General features: G+C 44.5%; 1 protein-coding gene across 13 annotated transcripts in view; it reads left to right on the forward strand.

Annotated features, from left to right (window-relative positions):
• Positions 1–19422, forward strand: part of CLASP1 (cytoplasmic linker associated protein 1) — a 483598-nt gene that overhangs the window by 308545 nt on the left and 155631 nt on the right. For 5 of the 13 annotated variants that reach the window (XM_088473663.1, XM_088473650.1, XM_088473651.1 and 2 more), the window contains 7 exons: positions 720–827; positions 1095–1121; positions 1629–1793; positions 5425–5532; positions 6766–6828; positions 17726–17829; positions 18136–18159. In XM_088473663.1, the coding sequence (XP_088329789.1) occupies positions 720–827; positions 1095–1121; positions 1629–1793; positions 5425–5532; positions 6766–6828; positions 17726–17829; positions 18136–18159 (599 nt within the window). The remainder of the gene's footprint in view (positions 1–719; positions 828–1094; positions 1122–1628; positions 1794–5424; positions 5533–6765; positions 6829–17725; positions 17830–18135; positions 18160–19422) is intronic. The other 8 variants (XM_088473656.1, XM_088473657.1, XM_088473653.1 and 5 more) reach the window with 4 other exon arrangements.

The raw sequence follows: 19422 nt of genomic DNA on the forward strand, positions 1-19422 counted from the left end.
CGGGGTATAGGAGGGGGACCCCAGTGCATCCTGGGAGGCTGAAAACTTAACACTGTGGTGCCCGATGTCTGACATATTCACCTATACCCCAAGGTATCCTGTGGAACCCTATGGACTTCGTAGAAATCGAGATAACAAGGGTAAGTTCTTACCATATCTCATATTATTTGCAAGATTGCTTGTTGTGTAGACTAAATTTATTTATTTTTATCACACGGAATGTTTTTCACACAGTGATTAGTACTGTCCCCGTCCTTTACTGTTATAAATTATTTCACATGTAACCAGAGTTGTATGGTATGGAGTAATCTGTTCAGTAGATATGCAAGTAGAGGTGTCAACTTTCTGTGAACCCTACATTTTTTTTTGTCAGCTGACCTGTATGTTTTTATCCGTTTATTTGACATTCTGATGGAGAAGTAGTGACTGCTGTGTGATTTAATCCAGTCTCTGTTCACAGTACAATTCATGCAACACAAAACAATGTACTGTACAGCAAAAGAATTGTTACAGAAAGGATCAAAAATAGAAAATGTGTAGCTGTAATACTGATCCTTCTGTATGACACAGGGTCTATTTATCCGCATTAGGGACATACACGCTGATCAAAGTACAGTTCCTAATATATAGCTTTACAGGTATGAGAAGATGATTTCTGTCAACAAGGGTGTGTGACTGAAGGACTCCATTAACCAGATTTTCTTTTTGTTCTGGAACAGGCCGTATCCGTACAAGGAGGCAGAGTTCTGGAAGCACCAGCAGTGCCACCTCCACTCAAGCAGACACACGTGGGCGTAGCAGAGCGAAAATTGTGTCTCAGTCCCAGCGTAAGCACAAGGAGTTTCCAGGGGCTGTCTGACTTTCTAGATTTGTGGATTATGTTGTTTGAAAGGGATTGTTGGACTGAATGCTGAGCAGTGTTTGTAAGCCTAGGTCCCTGACCCTACTTTGTCTTCTGCGCCTCTCATGTTTCTTATGTTTTACTGTATATGGGCCGCTGATTAAATGTACATGTCAACATCCAGATCCACAATGCTGCTTGTGACTTTCTCTAAATCCCTTTTTACTGTCCTCTACCTTCTTTCATGCTAAAGGATCCCGATCAGCAAATCCAGCCAGTGGTAAGAAGTTCTCCTTGAGGCGTCATCCCCCTTTTTCATTTTCTGTCTATCATTGTGTGTGAAACCTGTAGTGCATCTTTATGTAGTTATTGACGACAGTAATACCCTGGAATGTCTGTAATGTGTTTTATGTGCCAAGTTATCACAAAATTGGGACAATGAGGCCTGTACAGCACCCGATGGCTCTCTGCCAGGCAACTCATGGAATTGGCTGAACACTTTTCGCTCTTCTAGTTAGCAGACATTGTGTTCTCTCACTGAGACAGTCTAATTGCACCATTGTTTCATTTTCACTCCTCCATCCAGGGCGAGCAACCAGCCCCAAATGTGTACTTTGTCACGCAGGACCTATCTTCACTGACTAGAATTCTCCATGTCTCCTGTATAGAGGTGTTAGTGCACTGCTTACTGGGTATCATTTGGCTCTGTAGAACCCTGATTAGTTGCTTTTAGGAAGAATGGTGGTAGCTAGAGATCTGCTCATTTCTGCATATTTTGTCTCTGTAGCTGGCAGCCGTTCCAGTTCTCCAGGAAAAGTGTTGTCAAGTGGGTACGGTGTGTTAGCGACCAGCGCTCAGAGGGTCCCACAGATACCGTCCTCTGATAAAAGGAGCAAGATTCCACGCAGCCAGGGCTGCAGCCGAGAGACCAGTCCAAGCAGGATAGGAATAGGTAAAATTGGGGATTTTAGGTGTCATTTTCCAACCATGATTCAGCTGTAATGTTAAAATATTCAAACAATTTAAACTGTACTTTTTACCAGAAATATTTGTGGTTTGTGAGCAATACTTTTTTTAAAATAAACTTTGAATACCATGTAACATTTTGTAGTAAAGCAGTTGTCACTTTTAAAACAAAAGAAATAGAGAAATGTGAGGCATCTGTGGACTGAGTTGTTAATAATAATCTTTAGATTCGAACCGGTAGTAAAATTGAATCTAGATATTATCTAGCTGACTGACTAATCGTCAGCTTCAATTAAGAGGCACTGTGCAAAATATGACAGAAATGTTCTGGGAATTTTATTAGTCGTGAGAGTGGGATAACCCTAAAAATGAAGTGCATTAACTGGAGTAGAGCCCGTACGTCAGGCAAGTGAAAGGGCGCTACAGTATGCTTGAAAGTTAAACTCAGTTGAAATAATTTATTGGAATTACTGTAGGAACTAAATATTACAAATTATATTTAACAGTTTTTCCCTTCGATACACTTTTCAGACAGGACACTTGTATTTGATTGTGTTTCTGGATGACTTTATTATTGAGTAGCAGTAATATTATCTTCTTGTTTTCGGAGTTCTGAATATTTCTGGATAGAAAAATATGGAACCCACCACTCCTATGGTCACAATATAATAGCATCCTATTGTAATGTCTTGTCCTTTCCAGTAAATCAAAACTAGGTTTTTTGTTTTTTTTATTTGAGCTGGATTTCTACAAGACTTCAGCCATTATATAATACAGAGATATCCAGGATAAAGATGTTCTAGATAAGTCATAAATTGTGTAGGGGCTGATATATTATGAGAAGAAAACAGTAGTAAACAAGGTTATGTTGAAGATATTTAAATAGACTTTTTAGTGCTGCCTCCACCTTCTCCCCAGTTGAGACTCAAGGTCCCTTCCATCACTTGTATGTCACCAATTAAGGCATGGCTTTATCTTAGATGTAGTCTGCATCCCGCCATTTGGGATGCTGGTGGTCAGAAGTCCAGCGCCAGAACCTAGACCACTGACATCCCAACGGTAAGTATTAAGGTGCATACACACACGATTCTTTGAACGATTATCGTTAACTATATTGATTATCGTTCATGCGCGTTCACATTTGTAGTTCAGTCAGACTGACCAACTCAACGATTTTCATTAAGGGAATATGCAAAAATCGTTTGTAGTTCAAAAAAATCGTTCATTACATCTAGTAAATGAACGATTTTAGTAAACTATTTTCGTTAATCGTTTACTAAAATCGTTCATTTACAAAATCGTTGTGTGTGTATGCAGCTTTAGGGTTAGGCACTGAGGGAAGAGTTAGGGTTAAGCTGCTTTCAGTTTTATGCTGCAGAAGGGGGAGGGTTATGGTTAGGCTGCGGAAAAGGTGGGTTAGGGTTAGGATACTTATGAAATTCTGTTTGGATTCTGACCACCGGCATCCCGACTTCCTACCCAACCCATTTATCTGATTGGATGAGACCTGGGGACTTCAGTATATAGTCTGTGTGTGTAATTTACGGATTTCATTCCATGAATGCTGCAGTTTCCACATTACGAAGACAAAACACCAGTTTAATGAGAATTTTATATTTATGTTGGATTTCTTCTCAATTCTCATAATTTAGAAGAATAACTTTCATTAAAGATTAATAAAACCTATTGGTACTATATAAGAGATTACAATATGCAATAATTTCCATCGGAGGATGCACAGCTTTATTAGCACAGCTGAGGCCTGACACTATACACCAAGGAATAGCAAATTAGACTGAAATATACGAGGGTTGTTCAAAAAGTAATGCCTAAATTCTCACAACTCAAATTTTATTATAGATACAGATTTGAAAATTTGCAGTAAAATACTTTGAAGTCTTATTAACAGAATGACTCTACTCAAAAAATGCACCATCTGCCCTCAAACATTTTCTCCACCTCTCAAACCAAGCTGTGAATCCACTTTGGAAAAATTCTAGTGGTTGGTGTTTGACCCAGGAACGTATGGCGTTTTTAACAACCTCTATGTCTTCAAAATGTTGACCCCGGAGACAGTATTTGAGAGGGCCAAACAGATGAAAGTCAGAAGGGGCCAAATCAGGATTGTATAGTGTATGTGGCATTATTGCCCACCCCATTTTGGCAATGGCCGCAGATGTTGCCATCGAAGTGTGAGGTCTGGCATTGTCGTGGTGTAAGATGACATTTGACAGTGAAATTGTTGACCTTTTTTTGCGGATGGCTTCTTTCAGCTTCTTAAGTGTAATAATGTATTGATCACTGTTGATTGATTGGTTTGGTTCCAAGTAATCGATTAGAATAACACCTCGGCAATCCCAGAAGAATGTGGCCATAACTTTGTTTACGGATCGCTGTGATTTAAACTTTTTTGGCCTATTTGAACTTGGGTGTTTCCATTGCTTTGATTGGGCCTTTGTTCCTGGGTCATAAAGGAATAGACAGGTCTCATCTCCTGTAATGACATTTTCCAAAAATGTGTCAGGGTTGGCTTTAAAGTTGGTCAAAAGGTCATTACACACTTCCACCCTCTGGGCCTTATGATTCCTGGTTAATTGCTTTGGAACCCATTTAGCACACACTTTACGATATCCCAAATCATTGATTAGTGTTTTTACAGTGCCATGGCTACATTCAAGTTCATCACTGACATCTCTGATGGGGACACAACGGTCTTTCTGGATCATGGCATCGACTTTGTGTCGGTTCTCTGCTGTCACTGCAGTTGATGGTCTGCCACCACGAGGTTTTTCGCACACGGACGATTCTCCCGATTGAAACCGCTTCATCCACCTTCTGACATTGCTATAGTCAATTGTACGCTCACCATACATTTTTTTCAGTCTTCTGTGGATTTCTGTAGCACTGCAGCCTTCTTTTTCCAGAAATTCAATGACGGCTCTTTGTTTCATCTTGGATTCCTTGGACTACCTAAACAAAAATACATATATAGCTAGCAGACATATTCAACTACAAACTGACAAAATTTCAAATAAATATTGCATATTATTTCAGAGTTATGAGCATTTAGGCAATACTTTTTGAACAACCCTCGTAGATTCTCTTGCAGAATCTGCATCTAAATACCGTATATTTTCCTCTACATTGAAAAGCCCATGATCTAAAATACAAGATCCAAAACCAAAACAAACAATGTTTTACATACTATGACAAGAGTGGACATTATCTCCACCCAGGTTAGCTTTACTATGAAAAGCCTCTGATAGTAGGAGAGACAGGAAGAAATACATGTGTGTGTGTGTAATGCATAATAAATATAAGTGAATATTGTAGTCACATCAATTGCCACAGGCAGACCTAAAATCTGTCTCTGCCTTGTACTGAAATATACTCCCATTTTGTAATATAGATTTTATTTTGTTAACCTAAGGTCTCCTTTAACTGTACTGCCTGAGAAAATCTTAATGGCTGTCTGTACTTTTTGACCTGTCTGCTCTCTCTTGCAGCTAAAGATGATGTTCTATCATTACTATATAACCGCACTAACCACTTGCTTAATTGTAGATTTTCTTATATATTCTGTCTGTTTAATGTGCTGCTTTTACATCGCATGCTAGCCCGGAGCAGCCGCATCCCCCGACCCAGCATGAGTCAGGGGTGCAGCCGCGACACCAGCCGTGAGAGCAGCCGTGATACAAGTCCCGCTAGGGGCTTTGCACCTCTTGGTGAGTATTGCTAGATCAAGATCCTTTTTCCTGACCCAACCCTTACAACAGCCAGAATAATTGACTAAACAAACCACCTCACTGTGCACTGTCCTTGCAGAACTTATTGTGTATTCTGTAAAATATCCTTTACTTCTTGAACGGAAGCTATGAACTTTTATTTTTAATGACTTACTAATTTGTAGCCACTTAGCTATTAAGTGAATTAAATTGCTAAAATGTAAACATTATATGCAAAATATGCAAATTACATGTCAGATTTAAACTGTAGTAAGAGTTTCTGGCTTGTTACAATCTTTTTGTATTTTAAAGCGTACTAAACACACCTTGTGACTCTCCTTTCTCTTGTATTTGTGTTAGAATAATTGTCACTGTTGCATTGAGAATACTTACATTTCTTGTGCGTATTGATTTAGGTTTCTTTGTATCATTAAGTATGTGATATGCATGCCACACGGTGTGAATCTAAATTCATTGCCACTGCATAGAAATCTCTAGCCTGTCCTATTTCATACAGCCTTTCAGTAGGAGTACACAGGAACGCTGTATGTTCTCTGTATTTGGAACCTTAACACAATGTGAAAAGGAGTTAGTTAGTGACATTACTTCAGCCAAGTGAGTCACCAGAAATTATAGGGACACTTTCAGAGTAATTTATTGTCCACTGAACCATTTCTATTTCTGTCCTCAAGCTTTTGTGAAACTACAAGTCCCAGGGTGAACAGCAAGTGGCTAGTATTACATTCTTCACTTTGTAGTTACATGTCAGTTGGTGATACTGCTGCACTATAGAGGAAGCCTGACCAGTTTCCTGTCTTCACTAGCAGGTGTCAGTTTTCTCAAAATTGAATATTTTTGCCTTTATTCACTTGTGCATGTAAAGTCAGTCCTGCCCCTTTTTTTAAAGAGGAGCAGATAGGGTTGTATAGTAAACTGTTGTACTGGAGCTGGGCAGACTTTTCTTACCTTATAGAGTACAGGTGAGCTTGATTTCCAGATGTCCATTTTACAGATATTGGAGAATTGGTTATGAAACGTCTGTAAACATGCACTAGCGTCACAATAAATGTTTTCAGCCAGAGTATTCATTAAGATCATACTCTGCTTCCTGCCATTGCCATAACCCTGGGATCAGATGGGTCCCTAGTAATCTTAGGATCGTATGCGTGCTTGTTTGTCTCCTTGTTATCTGTGGTAACCCTCTGGGTGTTTGCCATTCCTTCCTTTTTGCAGCCTCTCGACGTCATTCCAGGTCCACTAGTGCGCTCTCCACCTCCGAGTCTGTGGGGCAGTCAGGTGAACCTGTGCTAATTGCATGAGAGCTTCATCATTATATGTGCTTGTATTTTCTGCTGGCATGGTGCCTTTACATCCATCATCTCATGCCATTATGTGTTGCTTTGTCTTGCTAAAGAGTCTTTTTTTTTTTTTCTTAAGCTCACACTTCCTGTAAAGTGGATAGACAAAATATTAAAATAAATCCTAAAAAACACTGAAAATAGTGTGGTTAAGAACCTCAGAACACTAGTTTTCAATTACCTGCTGAACACTCAAACACACATTAAGGTACCCTCTCTGTATGCTATTGCTCTTCATACATGTAGAACCAGCAATGTAACACTTTCATTTATTTATATAGTGTCCCCATATAATGCAGCTCTATACAAAGAATATTTGTCATTCACATATAGCCCTTACAATCTATATTCCCTAGCACACACATACATCGGTGTCTGTTTTTTTTGTTTTAGTTAGCAGCAAGTTAACCTACCAGAATATTTTTAGAGTGTGGGAACAAACCCACATAAACATAGGGAGGACATAAAAATTCCACATACACAGGGTTCTGGTCAGGAATCAAACTCATAACACCAGCGATGTGAGACAACAATGCTATTTACTGTGCCATTGTGGTGGCTAAACTTTGTGTTCTTTAATCAGGAAAGAACATTTTCTGATTTAAATGTATATTACAGGCACAGACCTCAGTCAGGTATTGAATTTAGCAGCTGTACGAACCATCCTTTTTTGGGGGGAGAATCATCAAACCTTGTAAATAGGTTAAGTGGGGCTGTTGCCCATAGCAACCTGATTCTAGCTATCATTTTATAGTATGTACTAGATAAATGATATCTAGAATCTGATTGGTTGCTATGGACTTCTATTTAGAAGGTTTGACAAATCTCACCCTGGAACTCTTATATGTTTATAGGACGTATCCTGTGTGAGTGACTACAACTATAAATGCACAAGTGAAATAATACATATGATGGTTTATTTTGGCTAAAGTAAAGGGTGCCTTAACAGATATTTGTAGACAGTTATGCTTGATGCTTTATTTCCAGGTTCCTCTTGTCAAGCCCAAACTGTATGTTGCTCCTCTTTCTTCCTCCTCTCAGGCCCAACCTGTAGGGTTCTCCTCTTTCTTCCTCCTCTGAGTGACTGAGCCTTTAGGCTTCTCCTCTTTCTTCCTCCTCTCAGGCCCAGCCTTTAGGCCCCTCCTCTTTCTTCCTTTATGCTCAGTCTACAGGCTCTTCCTTTTCCTCTCAGGGCAGCATGTAGGCATCCCTCCCAGATGTGTAGTGCCCTTTTGTTTAGACATCATGTAAAGGTCATTCTTTCTCAGATATTCTTCTTTAGTTAGGAAATTAACAGGGGTATTCAATATGGAGCGAAAAGTCATTTTTTGCGATAATTTCGCACCGATTACATTTTCGCTGGTTTTGGTTTTACACCGTATTCAATTTCAAAGACTTTTCGCAGGTTCGAAAAGTCTTTGAAAAAAAACTGGGATAACTTTTCACCACTGAGTAGGTGGCGAAAAAAAGTGCAGAATTGGGGTTTAGGGGTGCAGGCTTAAAAAAAAATAGCCTGCATCCCTGGGAAAGTCATTTTAAAATAAACTGTGTCAAAAAAAGTTTTAAAAAAAAATAGGGACACCCCAAAAAAATTATTTTAAATTTGGGGTGAAAAAAAAAAATATGGGAAAAAAGTGTTTAAAAATAGGGAAATAGGTTCAGGGCTATTCTGCAAATATGCGGCAGGTGTTTTCTCGAATAGGCTATTAGCAGCAGGTGCATAGTTGCAGAATTTTTAAATAAAGACTTTAGGGACTTAAAAATATGCTAGTACCCATTTTCATGTACCCCAAATTTGATGGGACCACTAAAAAAAAACACTTCTTCAATGTCGGGGAAAAAACACCTGCAGCCGCTATTTAAATCCCCGACTTTCATTTGCAGGCTAAAACGGGGGTACCCATAGTGATCCCTCATGTTTTTACAGTTTTAGGGGGGGTCCTTCAATTTATTCCACGAAAATTTCGTATTTTTTCGCAGATCCCACTTCGCAGGTTCCCGTTTTTGTAGCTTTTATATTGAATATGGGGATAAAGCGGGTGCGCGCCCGATACTTTATCCCTGGAAAATCTCCGATGTGGAGCGAAAAGTCCGTGCTGAATTCCCCTGTTAGTGTTTCCAATTTTATTCCAGTAAACTCTGTAGAAGAGGTGAGAGGATGTTTAGAGAATTTCCCAAAAATTTGTTCTCCTAAGTTACTCCTTCAACTAAAATGTCAATTTCTGTATTTGGCCTTCATCCTTACTGAAATAGTATAAACAGAAGGTGACAACGATTTAATAATAAAACATTTTGTTCACCCTTCTGTGTTGGCTGTGATGTCCTATGACCTCTGTAATCAGAGAATGGAGGTCATCACTTGAAAATTTACAGCCAATAGTTATTGTACTGAGCACATTGGTGTGATGGACACTTTTTCAGGGTAAATCAAACTGGTATTAGCAAACATTTTACTTTTTGTTTCCCCACTGTTCACTGGACATAGAAAAAAGTCAGCTGAATTAGCAGTACAAAGGAAATTATTGTCAAATATTTAACAATAATTCATGTTTGCAGATATCCTAAATTCTGATCTTTTTGCTCTCACAAACTTTGTAAAGGAGGAGACGGTATGCTGTAGCAAAAATTGTAATATCCTTATGGTGCATACACACGGTCAGATCTGTCAGATTAACGATTTGAACGATTTTACCAATGATTTGAACGATTTCAAACAGTATTAAAATGAATGGAATCATCCAAATCTGATTGCAAACACATCAGATGTCAAATATTGTTATCTGACATGCGGGAACGCGCATCGTTGCAGGCTCACATGTCAGATTTTATTTCAGATATGAACGTTTGAACGATTTTTAAAATCGGTATCGTTCAGATCTGACACAAAATCTGACAATGTGTAATGCACCATTACTTACATTATTGGAAGAGTATCAAAAACTTTTGTGGACTTGAGAAGATAGTGTTGTACAGAATATTAGCTATCCATTTGTACCTTAAAGGTATAGTGAAAGAGATGAGTCTCTCTTTCTGTGTATTCATTTGTGGTACTGCCGACCAGTGAAGATGCAGATGTCATTAAATCATCATCTTTCTACTTCAGGGTCCATAGGGTATCCACAGGATACCTTGGGGTATAGGTGTGACGTCAGTCGCAGGGCACCAAAGAGTTAAGCTTTCAGCCTCCCAGGATGCACTAGGTCCCCCTCCTATACCCCGCCCCCGGGCCAAGGCACCTCAGTTTAGTTTGGTGCCCGGCCGGAGTCGGGTGCACCTGTTGGAGTGGGGGCTAGAAGAGCCCCTGAAGCTTATTCTTCATGCAGCTGTGGCTGCACATCTGGATGTACAGCATGGACAGTCAGTCCTGACGTCCATGCTGTCTTCCCTACACCCCGCCGGTACCAGAACGCCGGTACTGATCCGGGGATGCTGGTGGGCGTCTGGGGTCACAGCTAGCGGTGACCCCAGATGCTCCGGACCATGGCCGGATTCAAGGGGGACAGAGGTAAGCAGCGGGGTCCCGCGGTGGGTCCCCGCTGATCACATGGTCCTAAGTCCCCAGGCAGGGGGCTCCCTGGGGACTGGCTGCAGCGTGGAGCCAGGCGACCAACCTGCGCTTCCACTACCCCCTGGGACAGCGGACCGCAGCAGAGCGGTAGCGCTGCGGCGTCCCAGGGGTTAAATGCATGCCAGGGGAGCGCGCCTTCCCTGTCTCACAGCCGGCGCCTCCCCCGCTGCACACAGCCCTCTCTGCATGCTGCCGACTGGTCCTGTGGCAGCGCTCCTCCCCCAGGCCAGCCTCCTCTCTGCTCCTCGGCGGCCATCTTCTCCAGAACGCATGGTGAACGCTGCTGGAAGCGCTGGACGGAAGCATCGTGGTCTGGGTCCCCCCGCATACCTCTCCTCCGCTGTGGTCAGGTCTGTGTATGCAGCGCTGTGTCCTACCAGGCCCTGTGTCTGTGTAGTTGAGTGATCAGCGCTGTTAGTGCAGGAATTGTTATTTTTCTGCATTGTATGTGACTGTGCTAGCGCTGCTGCCTGTAATCTTTTCTTCTCTAAACTGTCAGCTTTATTACTGTCCCTGTTCTTTCTGCTAAAGCCCTTGCGGTGCGGTGCTGCAGGGTGGTCTCTCGCCTATTTAATACTTAATTGGTGAGAGAGGTCACATACGTGGTGCCATCATGTCTGAAAGTGATTTTCCCCTCCGGCTACAGTGTACCACGTGCAAAGTACCGTTAGCGGAGGGGGAGGGTAGCGCGGAGGGCCTTTGCCGGCAGTGTTTGTCCATGGCGCGGCCTATTACGGTTACAGCACCGGTACAGGAGCCGCCCTGGGCTTGTTTCGCTCAGGCGTTAACAGCTTTAGTGGGCCAGTTAGCTCCGCAGCCCGCGTTTACTCCGATGGGTTTGTCCCAGCAGTCTGTGGTGTCGTCACCCATGCAGGGGTTCCCACGACAATTGGTGGTACCCCACAGTCTCCCTATTTCCCCGCTCCCGGGTTCTCAGGAGCCAGCGTGGGTTAACTCCCTGACGAGTTCTGTACAGCACTTGTCGGATGTGTTGCAAGGGGAGTCTGTGATGCGGTCTCATAAAAGGCCGGTGGCGTCTCTGTCCGCTCCTTATGAGGATGACGAAGGGACGTCTGATGATGGGGAGATTCTAGATCCTTACGATCAGGAACCTCTCCATACTAAGGACGCTGATGCTAAGTCCAAAGTATATATTCCTGGACTTATTCGGGCGGTCCGCACAGCCTTGGTGATTGAGGACGAAGTTCCCCCAGCGGCTAAATCTAAGTATGCCTTTTTCAAAGATGTGAAGGGCGATGCCACAGTCTTTCCTCTTTCGGGTCAGTTGGTGGACCATTTAGAGGAGGCGTGGAAACAACCTGGCAAAAGATACCAGCCGCAGAGACGCCTGGCGGTGGCTTATCCGTTTGCGGATAATTATTTTGCGAAGTGGGAATCCCCTCCACAGGTGGATTCTCACGTGACCCGTCTTGTCCGTAGTGCCACATTGCCGATGCCATCCATGTCCTCCCTTAAGGATGCTACGGACCGCAAGGTAGAAATCTGCCTGAAGTCCGCTTATTCCCTTGCTGGGGGGGCAGCACGGCCGGCTATGGCCATTTGCTGGGTTGCCAGAGCGATGGAGCGCTGGGCGGATTCATTAGAGGCTTCTTTTGAATCCGACTGTCCGGCCGATCAGGCGGAGTTGATTGGCAATCTCCGTGATTCGGCCACCTACATCAACGAGGCGGCTCTAGACATTAGTACTCTGGTGTCTAGAATTTCTTCAGCAGCGGTAGCTGCTCGTCGCACCTTGTGGCTGCGATCCTGGAAGGCGGACGCAGATTCCAAGAAAGGTCTGGAAGCGTTGCCGTTTACCGGAGAAGTTCTCTTCGGTCCGGATCTGGATAAGATTGTGGCCACGCTGGCGGCAGCCAAATCTGCCTGTCTCCCGTCGGCCGCTGCTCCTTCTGGTTCGGGACCATCGTCCTTTCGGTCATCTAGGGCCCAGGGCAGGCCCAAACCACAGTCGTTTCCTCGACAGGCTGGCCCTAAGAAATCGATCAAGCCCCGGAAGCAGGCATGGAGTACCAGACGTCCGGCCCCCAAGCCAGATGGCAAGCCTGCGGCCTGACGGTCCGGGCCTCCCTTTGGGGGATCCCAGGGTGGGAGGCCGCCTGCTACAGTTCGCCCAGTGTTGGTCGACCACTACGACAGACACTTGGGTTCTGGAGGTGGTTTCCCACGGATACGCCCTCTCCTTCCGGCACAGACCCCCGGCTCGCTTCTTCACCACGGGTCTCCCATCAGACCGGAACAAGGCTACGGAGCTGCGGAAGGTATTGCACACTATGCTCCAGGCTGGAGTTATAGTGGCGGTTCCATTCTCCCAGAGGGGCCAGGGTTTCTATTCAAATCTATTTTTGGTACAGAAACCCAATGGGTCATATCGTCCGATTCTCAACCTCAAAGCACTCAACAAGTCTTTGCGGGTCCCGAAGTTTCGGATGGAGACCCTACGGTCCATCATTCTGGCGCTGGAACCTGGGGACTACTTGGTGTCATTGGACATACAGGACGCTTACCTGCATGTCCCTATTCTTTGGCGCCATCAACAGTTCCTCAGGTTTGCAATCAGCAGCGACCACTTCCAGTTTCGGGCGTTACCTTTTGGCCTGGCAACAGCACCACGTGTTTTCACCAAGGTGATGGCGGTCATGGCGGCTTCTCTGCGGCTGCAGGGAGTCCGCATGTTGCCGTATTTGGACGACCTGTTATTGGTGGCAGGATCTCCAGAGCTCCTGTTACGCCACTTGGACCTGACCATTGCACTGCTGCAACGGCACGGCTGGCTAATCAACTGGCAGAAGTCCACTCTAATCCCGTCTCGGAGGATTCTGCATCTTGGAGCCTTATTGGACTCGGGACAGCAAAGGATCTTCGTGACGGAGGACAAGATCTCTGCTTTACAGTCAAGGGTGCGCAGTTGTCTGCACAGCCGCCGGGTGTCCTTACACTCGGCGATGAGGTTACTGGGCTCCATGGTGTCGGTGTTCGACATGGTGGAATACGCCCAGTTTCACTCCAGACCTCTGCAGCACCTGATCCTGTCCAAGTGGAACGGGCTGACTCAGTCTCTGAAGTCCCAGACGATTGTGCTCACCCAGGAGGTTCGCCTGTCCCTTACGTGGTGGTTACAGACGACCCACCTCAACAAGGGACGTCCGTTCTGGGTTCCAAATTGGGTCCTGTTGACAACGGACGCCAGTCTTCGGGGCTGGGGAGCAGTTTCGGGTCCACACTTGTTCCAGGGCAGGTGGACGCCGACAGAAGCGGAGCTTCCAATAAATATCTTGGAACTCCGTGCGGTCTTCAATGCTCTCCAGCAGGCACAGCGGTTTCTCCAGGGTCGCCCGGTGCAGGTCCAGTCGGACAACGCTACCACCGTGGCCTACATAAACAGGCAAGGAGGAACTCGCAGTCGGGCGGCTCTCGTAGAGGTCTCTCGGATCCTGGTTTGGGCGGAGCGCAATCTTCCGGCCATATCAGCGGTCTTCATCCCGGGAGTGCTCAATTGGGAGGCGGACTTTCTAAGTCGCCAGGACGTTCATCCGGGGGAATGGTCCCTGCACCCGGACGTTTTTCAACTACTGGTGGACAGGTGGGGTCTTCCAGAAATCGACCTCATAGCGTCCCGGCACAACAACAAGTTGCCGGTGTACGGGTCTCGCACAAGAGACGAAGGGGCGTCTCTGGTGGATGCTCTGTCCGTCCGGTGGACGTTCCGGTTCGCATACCTGTTCCCTCCGGTCTCCCTTCTTCCACGGGTAATCCGGAAATTCAAACAGGAAGGAGGGACGCTCCTGTTGATAGCTCCCGCGTGGCCCAGACGGCACTGGTTCTCAGACCTTCAGGGTCTGTCCGTGGACATTCCTCTGCGGTTGCCGCTACGACCGGACCTTCTGTCTCAGGGTCCTTGCCTTCACCCGGACCTGACTCGGCTGTCTTTGACGGCGTGGCTGTTGAGACGGCCATGCTGAGGTCCCGGGGGTTTTCCAGCTCTGTGGTGCGTACCATGTTACGAGCTCGGAAACCGTCTTCCGCGAGGATATACCATCGCGTGTGGCATACGTTCTTCCAGTGGTGTCGACCGAGAGGTTATGCACCGCGGGAGTTTCGTCTGTCTCGGATTCTCGCCTTCCTGCAAGCGGGACTAGATCATGGGCTTCGCCTTGCTTCTTTGAAGGTACAGGTTTCGGCCCTATCTGTCTGGTTTCACCGTAGGATTGCTACAATCCCGGATGTGCGCACCTTTATGCAGGGTGTTCTCCGCATTCAGCCGCCCTTTGTTCCACCTGTGGCGCCTTGGGATTTGGCTGTGGTCCTGAGGGCTCTCCAAGGACCGCCGTTTGAACCACTGGGCTCAGTGGATCTTAAATGGCTAACAGCTAAGACTGTTTTCCTTCTGGCCATTGCTTCGGCCAGACGTGTTTCTGAGTTAGGGGCTCTTTCTTGTAGACCCCCTTTCTTGGTTTTTTATGGGAACAGGGCAGTGCTCCGCATTCGGCCCGAGTTTCTTCCCAAAGTTATTTCCCAGTTTCATATTAACGAGGAAATAGTTGTTCCGGCCTTTAACTCACCGGGTCTTTCCGTGGGTGAGGCCTCTTTGGATGTTGTGCGGGCCTTAAGGACTTATGTTGACCGCACTTCTTCGTTTTGGAAGTCGGACGCTTTGTTTGTCCTCTTTGGCTTCCGTAAAAAGGGTTGGCCTGCTTCAAAGCAAACTTTGGCAGCCTGGATCCGTATGGCTATTTCTGAAGCTTATCTTCATGAAGGCCTACCGGTCCCTCCTTCTCTGAAGGCTCATTCCACTAGGTCTGTGGGTCCTTCGTGGGCAGCTCGACGTGGTGCCTCGGCAGTTCAGATCTGCAAGGCTGCTACGTGGTCTTCTGTCCATACCTTCGTGAGGTATTACAGGTTTGACACCTTCGCCTCTCAGGATGCTTCCTTCGGGCGGCGGATTCTCCTTTCTGCACAGGAGCGTCCCCACCCTTAAAGGATACTGCTTTGGGACATCCCCAAGGTATCCTGTGGATACCCTATGGACCCTGAAGTAGAAAATATGAGATATGGTAAGAACTTACCCTTGTTATCTCTATTTCTACGAAGTCCATAGGGTTCCACAGGACTCCCGCCCTGTCGCACCTGTGCTGCAGATGGGCTTTGCTCTGGTCACCGGTTTTCCGTCTCCCTCTGGTGAGAATGTGATTCTTGTATGTGTCCAGATCTTTGTTCTCTCTCTTCCTTCTCCTCCTCCGGCCTATGGCTTGGTAACTAACTGAGGTGCCTTGGCCCGGGGGCGGGGTATAGGAGGGGGACCTAGTGCATCCTGGGAGGCTGAAAGCTTAACTCTTTGGTGCCCTGCGACTGACGTCACACCTATACCCCAAGGTATCCTGTGGAACCCTATGGACTTCGTAGAAATAGAGATAACAAGGGTAAGTTCTTACCATATCTCATATTTTTTGAGACTGGAGCTGTAAAATATGGTACATAGTTAAAACTATTAAAGCATTAACACAGGGCCAGTAATTCACATCTGTAATTTTGCTTCATTTTTATTTTTTTATTTTTGTTGTATTATCCATCACATTACCGCTAACTTTCTTTTCAACCGTTCTATTTTAATTTTACTTTCATACAGGTGAATTGATTCATTTTAAGTTATAATGCCTTGGAGACCACTTCTGTCCATTGATTTAAGCACCAATAGATTGTTGCTTCAGGTTTAGATTTTCATAAACTTGATATTCACAAATAGACAAGCTCCTGGTCTTCAGCTGTTGCTACATATTCCAGAATTCCCTGTATGTATAACAGCTAAAGAGACATGGTATGCACAGACTGCTTGTTGGCTATTGATGGACAGATGCTAGTTGCTGCTTCCTTTTAGTCCAACTAATTTTGTGCAGAATTCCTACCGTTTTACTTTTGACTTCAGATGGGCAAACTCTTTGTATTTAGATAATTAAAGGAAAAAGCTTAACACCTTTGGTCATTTGCAAAATGTGGTTTAAGATATGGTCACCATACTTGTGGGGGTTATCACAATTTCATATGGCTATCTGAAGATTATCTAACCTAAGACAGCATATTTGTATTGATTTTCTGCCTGTTAGACTTGATCCAAGGATGCTGGGCTGGTACAATAGATCTGGGCCAGGTATTTGTTAGATGAAATCCATCATTGTCCTATGTTCAGTGAAATCAATTCAAACACTGCAGTATATTTGATTAAACAAAATTTATATGTTGCAGTTTGTGGATAGTTTCTAGTTGCTAACTAAACATCCATGAAGTTTGCCAGCATTTACATACTATTTGCAGGGCAGTATATGCTGTGTGAGAATGTAACGCAGCACAGTACGGTATGACCTAACTAGAGCTCATACGGATAACTGTATACAGCCATTTTGATATATATATAACATTATTTGCAGGCCCGGTGCATGCTACGCCCCCTCCAGGTGACCTCACACGGAGCAGGGCCACAATTGCCGGAAATTACAGCAGTGCCCGGAGCATCCTCTGTAAGGGCAGCGGTGTGACTGTCTGATGCATCCTAAGGATGCTCCAGGTGACACTGCTGCATAGATTCTGGCTGCAGGGTGCCACTCTATGTACTCTACACTGATTCCGTGGGGCCTTATACCGCCCCCAGGCAGGAGGTTCCCAATCCCTGATCTTAGAGACAAGCTTTACAAGAAGTAGACCAGCCTGAGGTAATAATTCTACCTAACTTATTTGCCACTGCTAATTATTAATGTATGGATAATATTGAAATCTAGTTCGAGATTTACAGTGGGGATATTGTATGTCTGCACTTTATACGTTGAAGCCCCTTTGCTGGCATCAGTGTGTTGATACAGTTAAAATGCTATTTAAAGCAGTCTAACAGTGTCACTAGTATAACTTTAAACATTGACCATATCCATCTACTGTATCTAGCAACATACTGTATAAACTAAATGCAGGGTGTTAAGCTATTACATTATTCAAATTGATTCTGAGCTGAGCAGCTGTACTTCTCCTTTGTACTCCACACTCTGGAAGCTCTCTGTCTGCTGTCAGTTAGAAAGTGGTGGGAAACATAGCCAGACGTGTAGCAATTTTATACAGCACAGTCTGCGTACAGAGCGAGAATATTCTGCTGTAGATTAGGACTTTGCCTGTCAGTTGCCTTCAAAAGTCTGACCCCGTGGAATGTCTGCGTAACGGGAACAAATGGCTCTGAATCATTACCTTTTTTTTTGTGTGTGTGTCGTAGATCGCTATGGAATGGGACAGTCGGGCAGAATACCTTCCTCCGTGAATGCAATGAGGGTTCTTAGCTCCAGTACAGATCTGGAAGCTGCGGTGGCAGATGCTTTGGTAAGAGGAATTATGACAACAATCCCAAAGTGTGGAGCTGTGTAATGAATATCCATGTTCTGCTGTGATACCAATGAGTTTATCCTTCAAACTTAAACCTCATTAACATTATGGATAGACAAAACAGTTAGTAATTAGTCATTCACCAAAATACAGCTTTATGTTAACTTTAGTTTTAACTATACAAGAGCTTGGTCGCTGTTTTTCTGTACATTGTTTTATGTTCTCCTGATACAATCTATGTAACATCTCCGTTTTCGCCATCTATAAATATAATTCTAACAACAATCTTAATCTCTTGTTTAGCTGCTGGGAGACCCCCGGAATAAGGTACAGTCATTTATGTTAAGTTAAACAAAGTCCACGTGTTATTAGTAATCATTTATATATAGCATTAAGGTTTTTGATAAAAAACACACAACAACCTCAGAGAAGGTTTGACTGTCCAAAGATAAACATTCTAGTAGTGTTGCTTAGGTATAGGTGTTGCACACTATTCATATTCTTTGGACATTTCTCTCTATGGGTTGTATTCAATTGCCAGCGAAATGTCCCGGACTTTTCGCCTACATCGTGTGTTTTTGACGAAAACTCTTTCTATGCGTGTGGCCGCTTTTCGCCCTATTCAATTCCAAAGGATTCGAAAACGCGTCCCGGTGAATCTCAAACAGGTGAAAAAGTGCTGTCCGATTTGGGGAAATCAGCCTGACACCCCTCAAAAAATGCACTGACATGTGGGATCACTATAGATACCCCCGAATAGCCCTGCTGAAGGTATTTGGGGTACTTAAATGCTCTCAATTGCTGCTATTTAGCATCTTTACAAAAGTGGTGAAGAATAGCATTTAACAGGTTTTTTTTGCTTAAAAAAGTAGTCTCCGCATATTTGGGGTCCATGAAAATGGGTGAAAGCATGGTTAAAAATTGCTAGAGTGAGGTTTTAATAAATGTAAAAAACGCACCTTCAGCAAACACCTGCAATCAAAAAAACAAATGGGGCATACTTGGGGGACCCCCTGGAGTCTATTTTGCTATATTTTTTTTTTAAGTTTGTGCCCCAACTTTGAACTTATTTGCCCCCCAAACGAAAGTACTTTTTTGGCGTGATCGCAGTTTATCTTTGGGGGACGGTCCCAAGGCTGCTGGGGATTTCCCGCAACTTTGCACCCCAAACCCCCAATTCTGCACTTTTTTCTGCCTCCATTCAGAGGCAAATCTTTTCCGCTGGTTACAAGTCGCAGACTTTTCACACCAGCGAAAAGTCTTTGTAATTGAATACGGCGTAAAGTTTCTGACAGGCGAAATGACGTCATTGGCGAAAACTTTTCGCCGAGAACGGCTTTTCGCCTGTAATTGCATACAGCCCTATGTAGCATATTGACATAGAATCAGTGGTTCTCAATCTCTGTCCTTAGGACCCCACACATTTTACGTTTTCCAGGTCACCCAGCAGGTGCACAGGTGTATTCATTACTCACTGACACATTTTAAAAGATCCACAGTGGAGCTAATTATTCTGTGAGGAGACCTGGAAAACATGCACTGTTTGGGGTCCTGAGGACCGAGTTTGAGAACCCGTGTCTTAGATAATTG

This window comes from Taudactylus pleione, unplaced genomic scaffold, assembly GCF_031769625.1.
Source record: "Taudactylus pleione unplaced genomic scaffold, aTauple2 ptg000138l, whole genome shotgun sequence".
Taxonomy (NCBI): domain Eukaryota; kingdom Metazoa; phylum Chordata; class Amphibia; order Anura; family Myobatrachidae; genus Taudactylus; species Taudactylus pleione.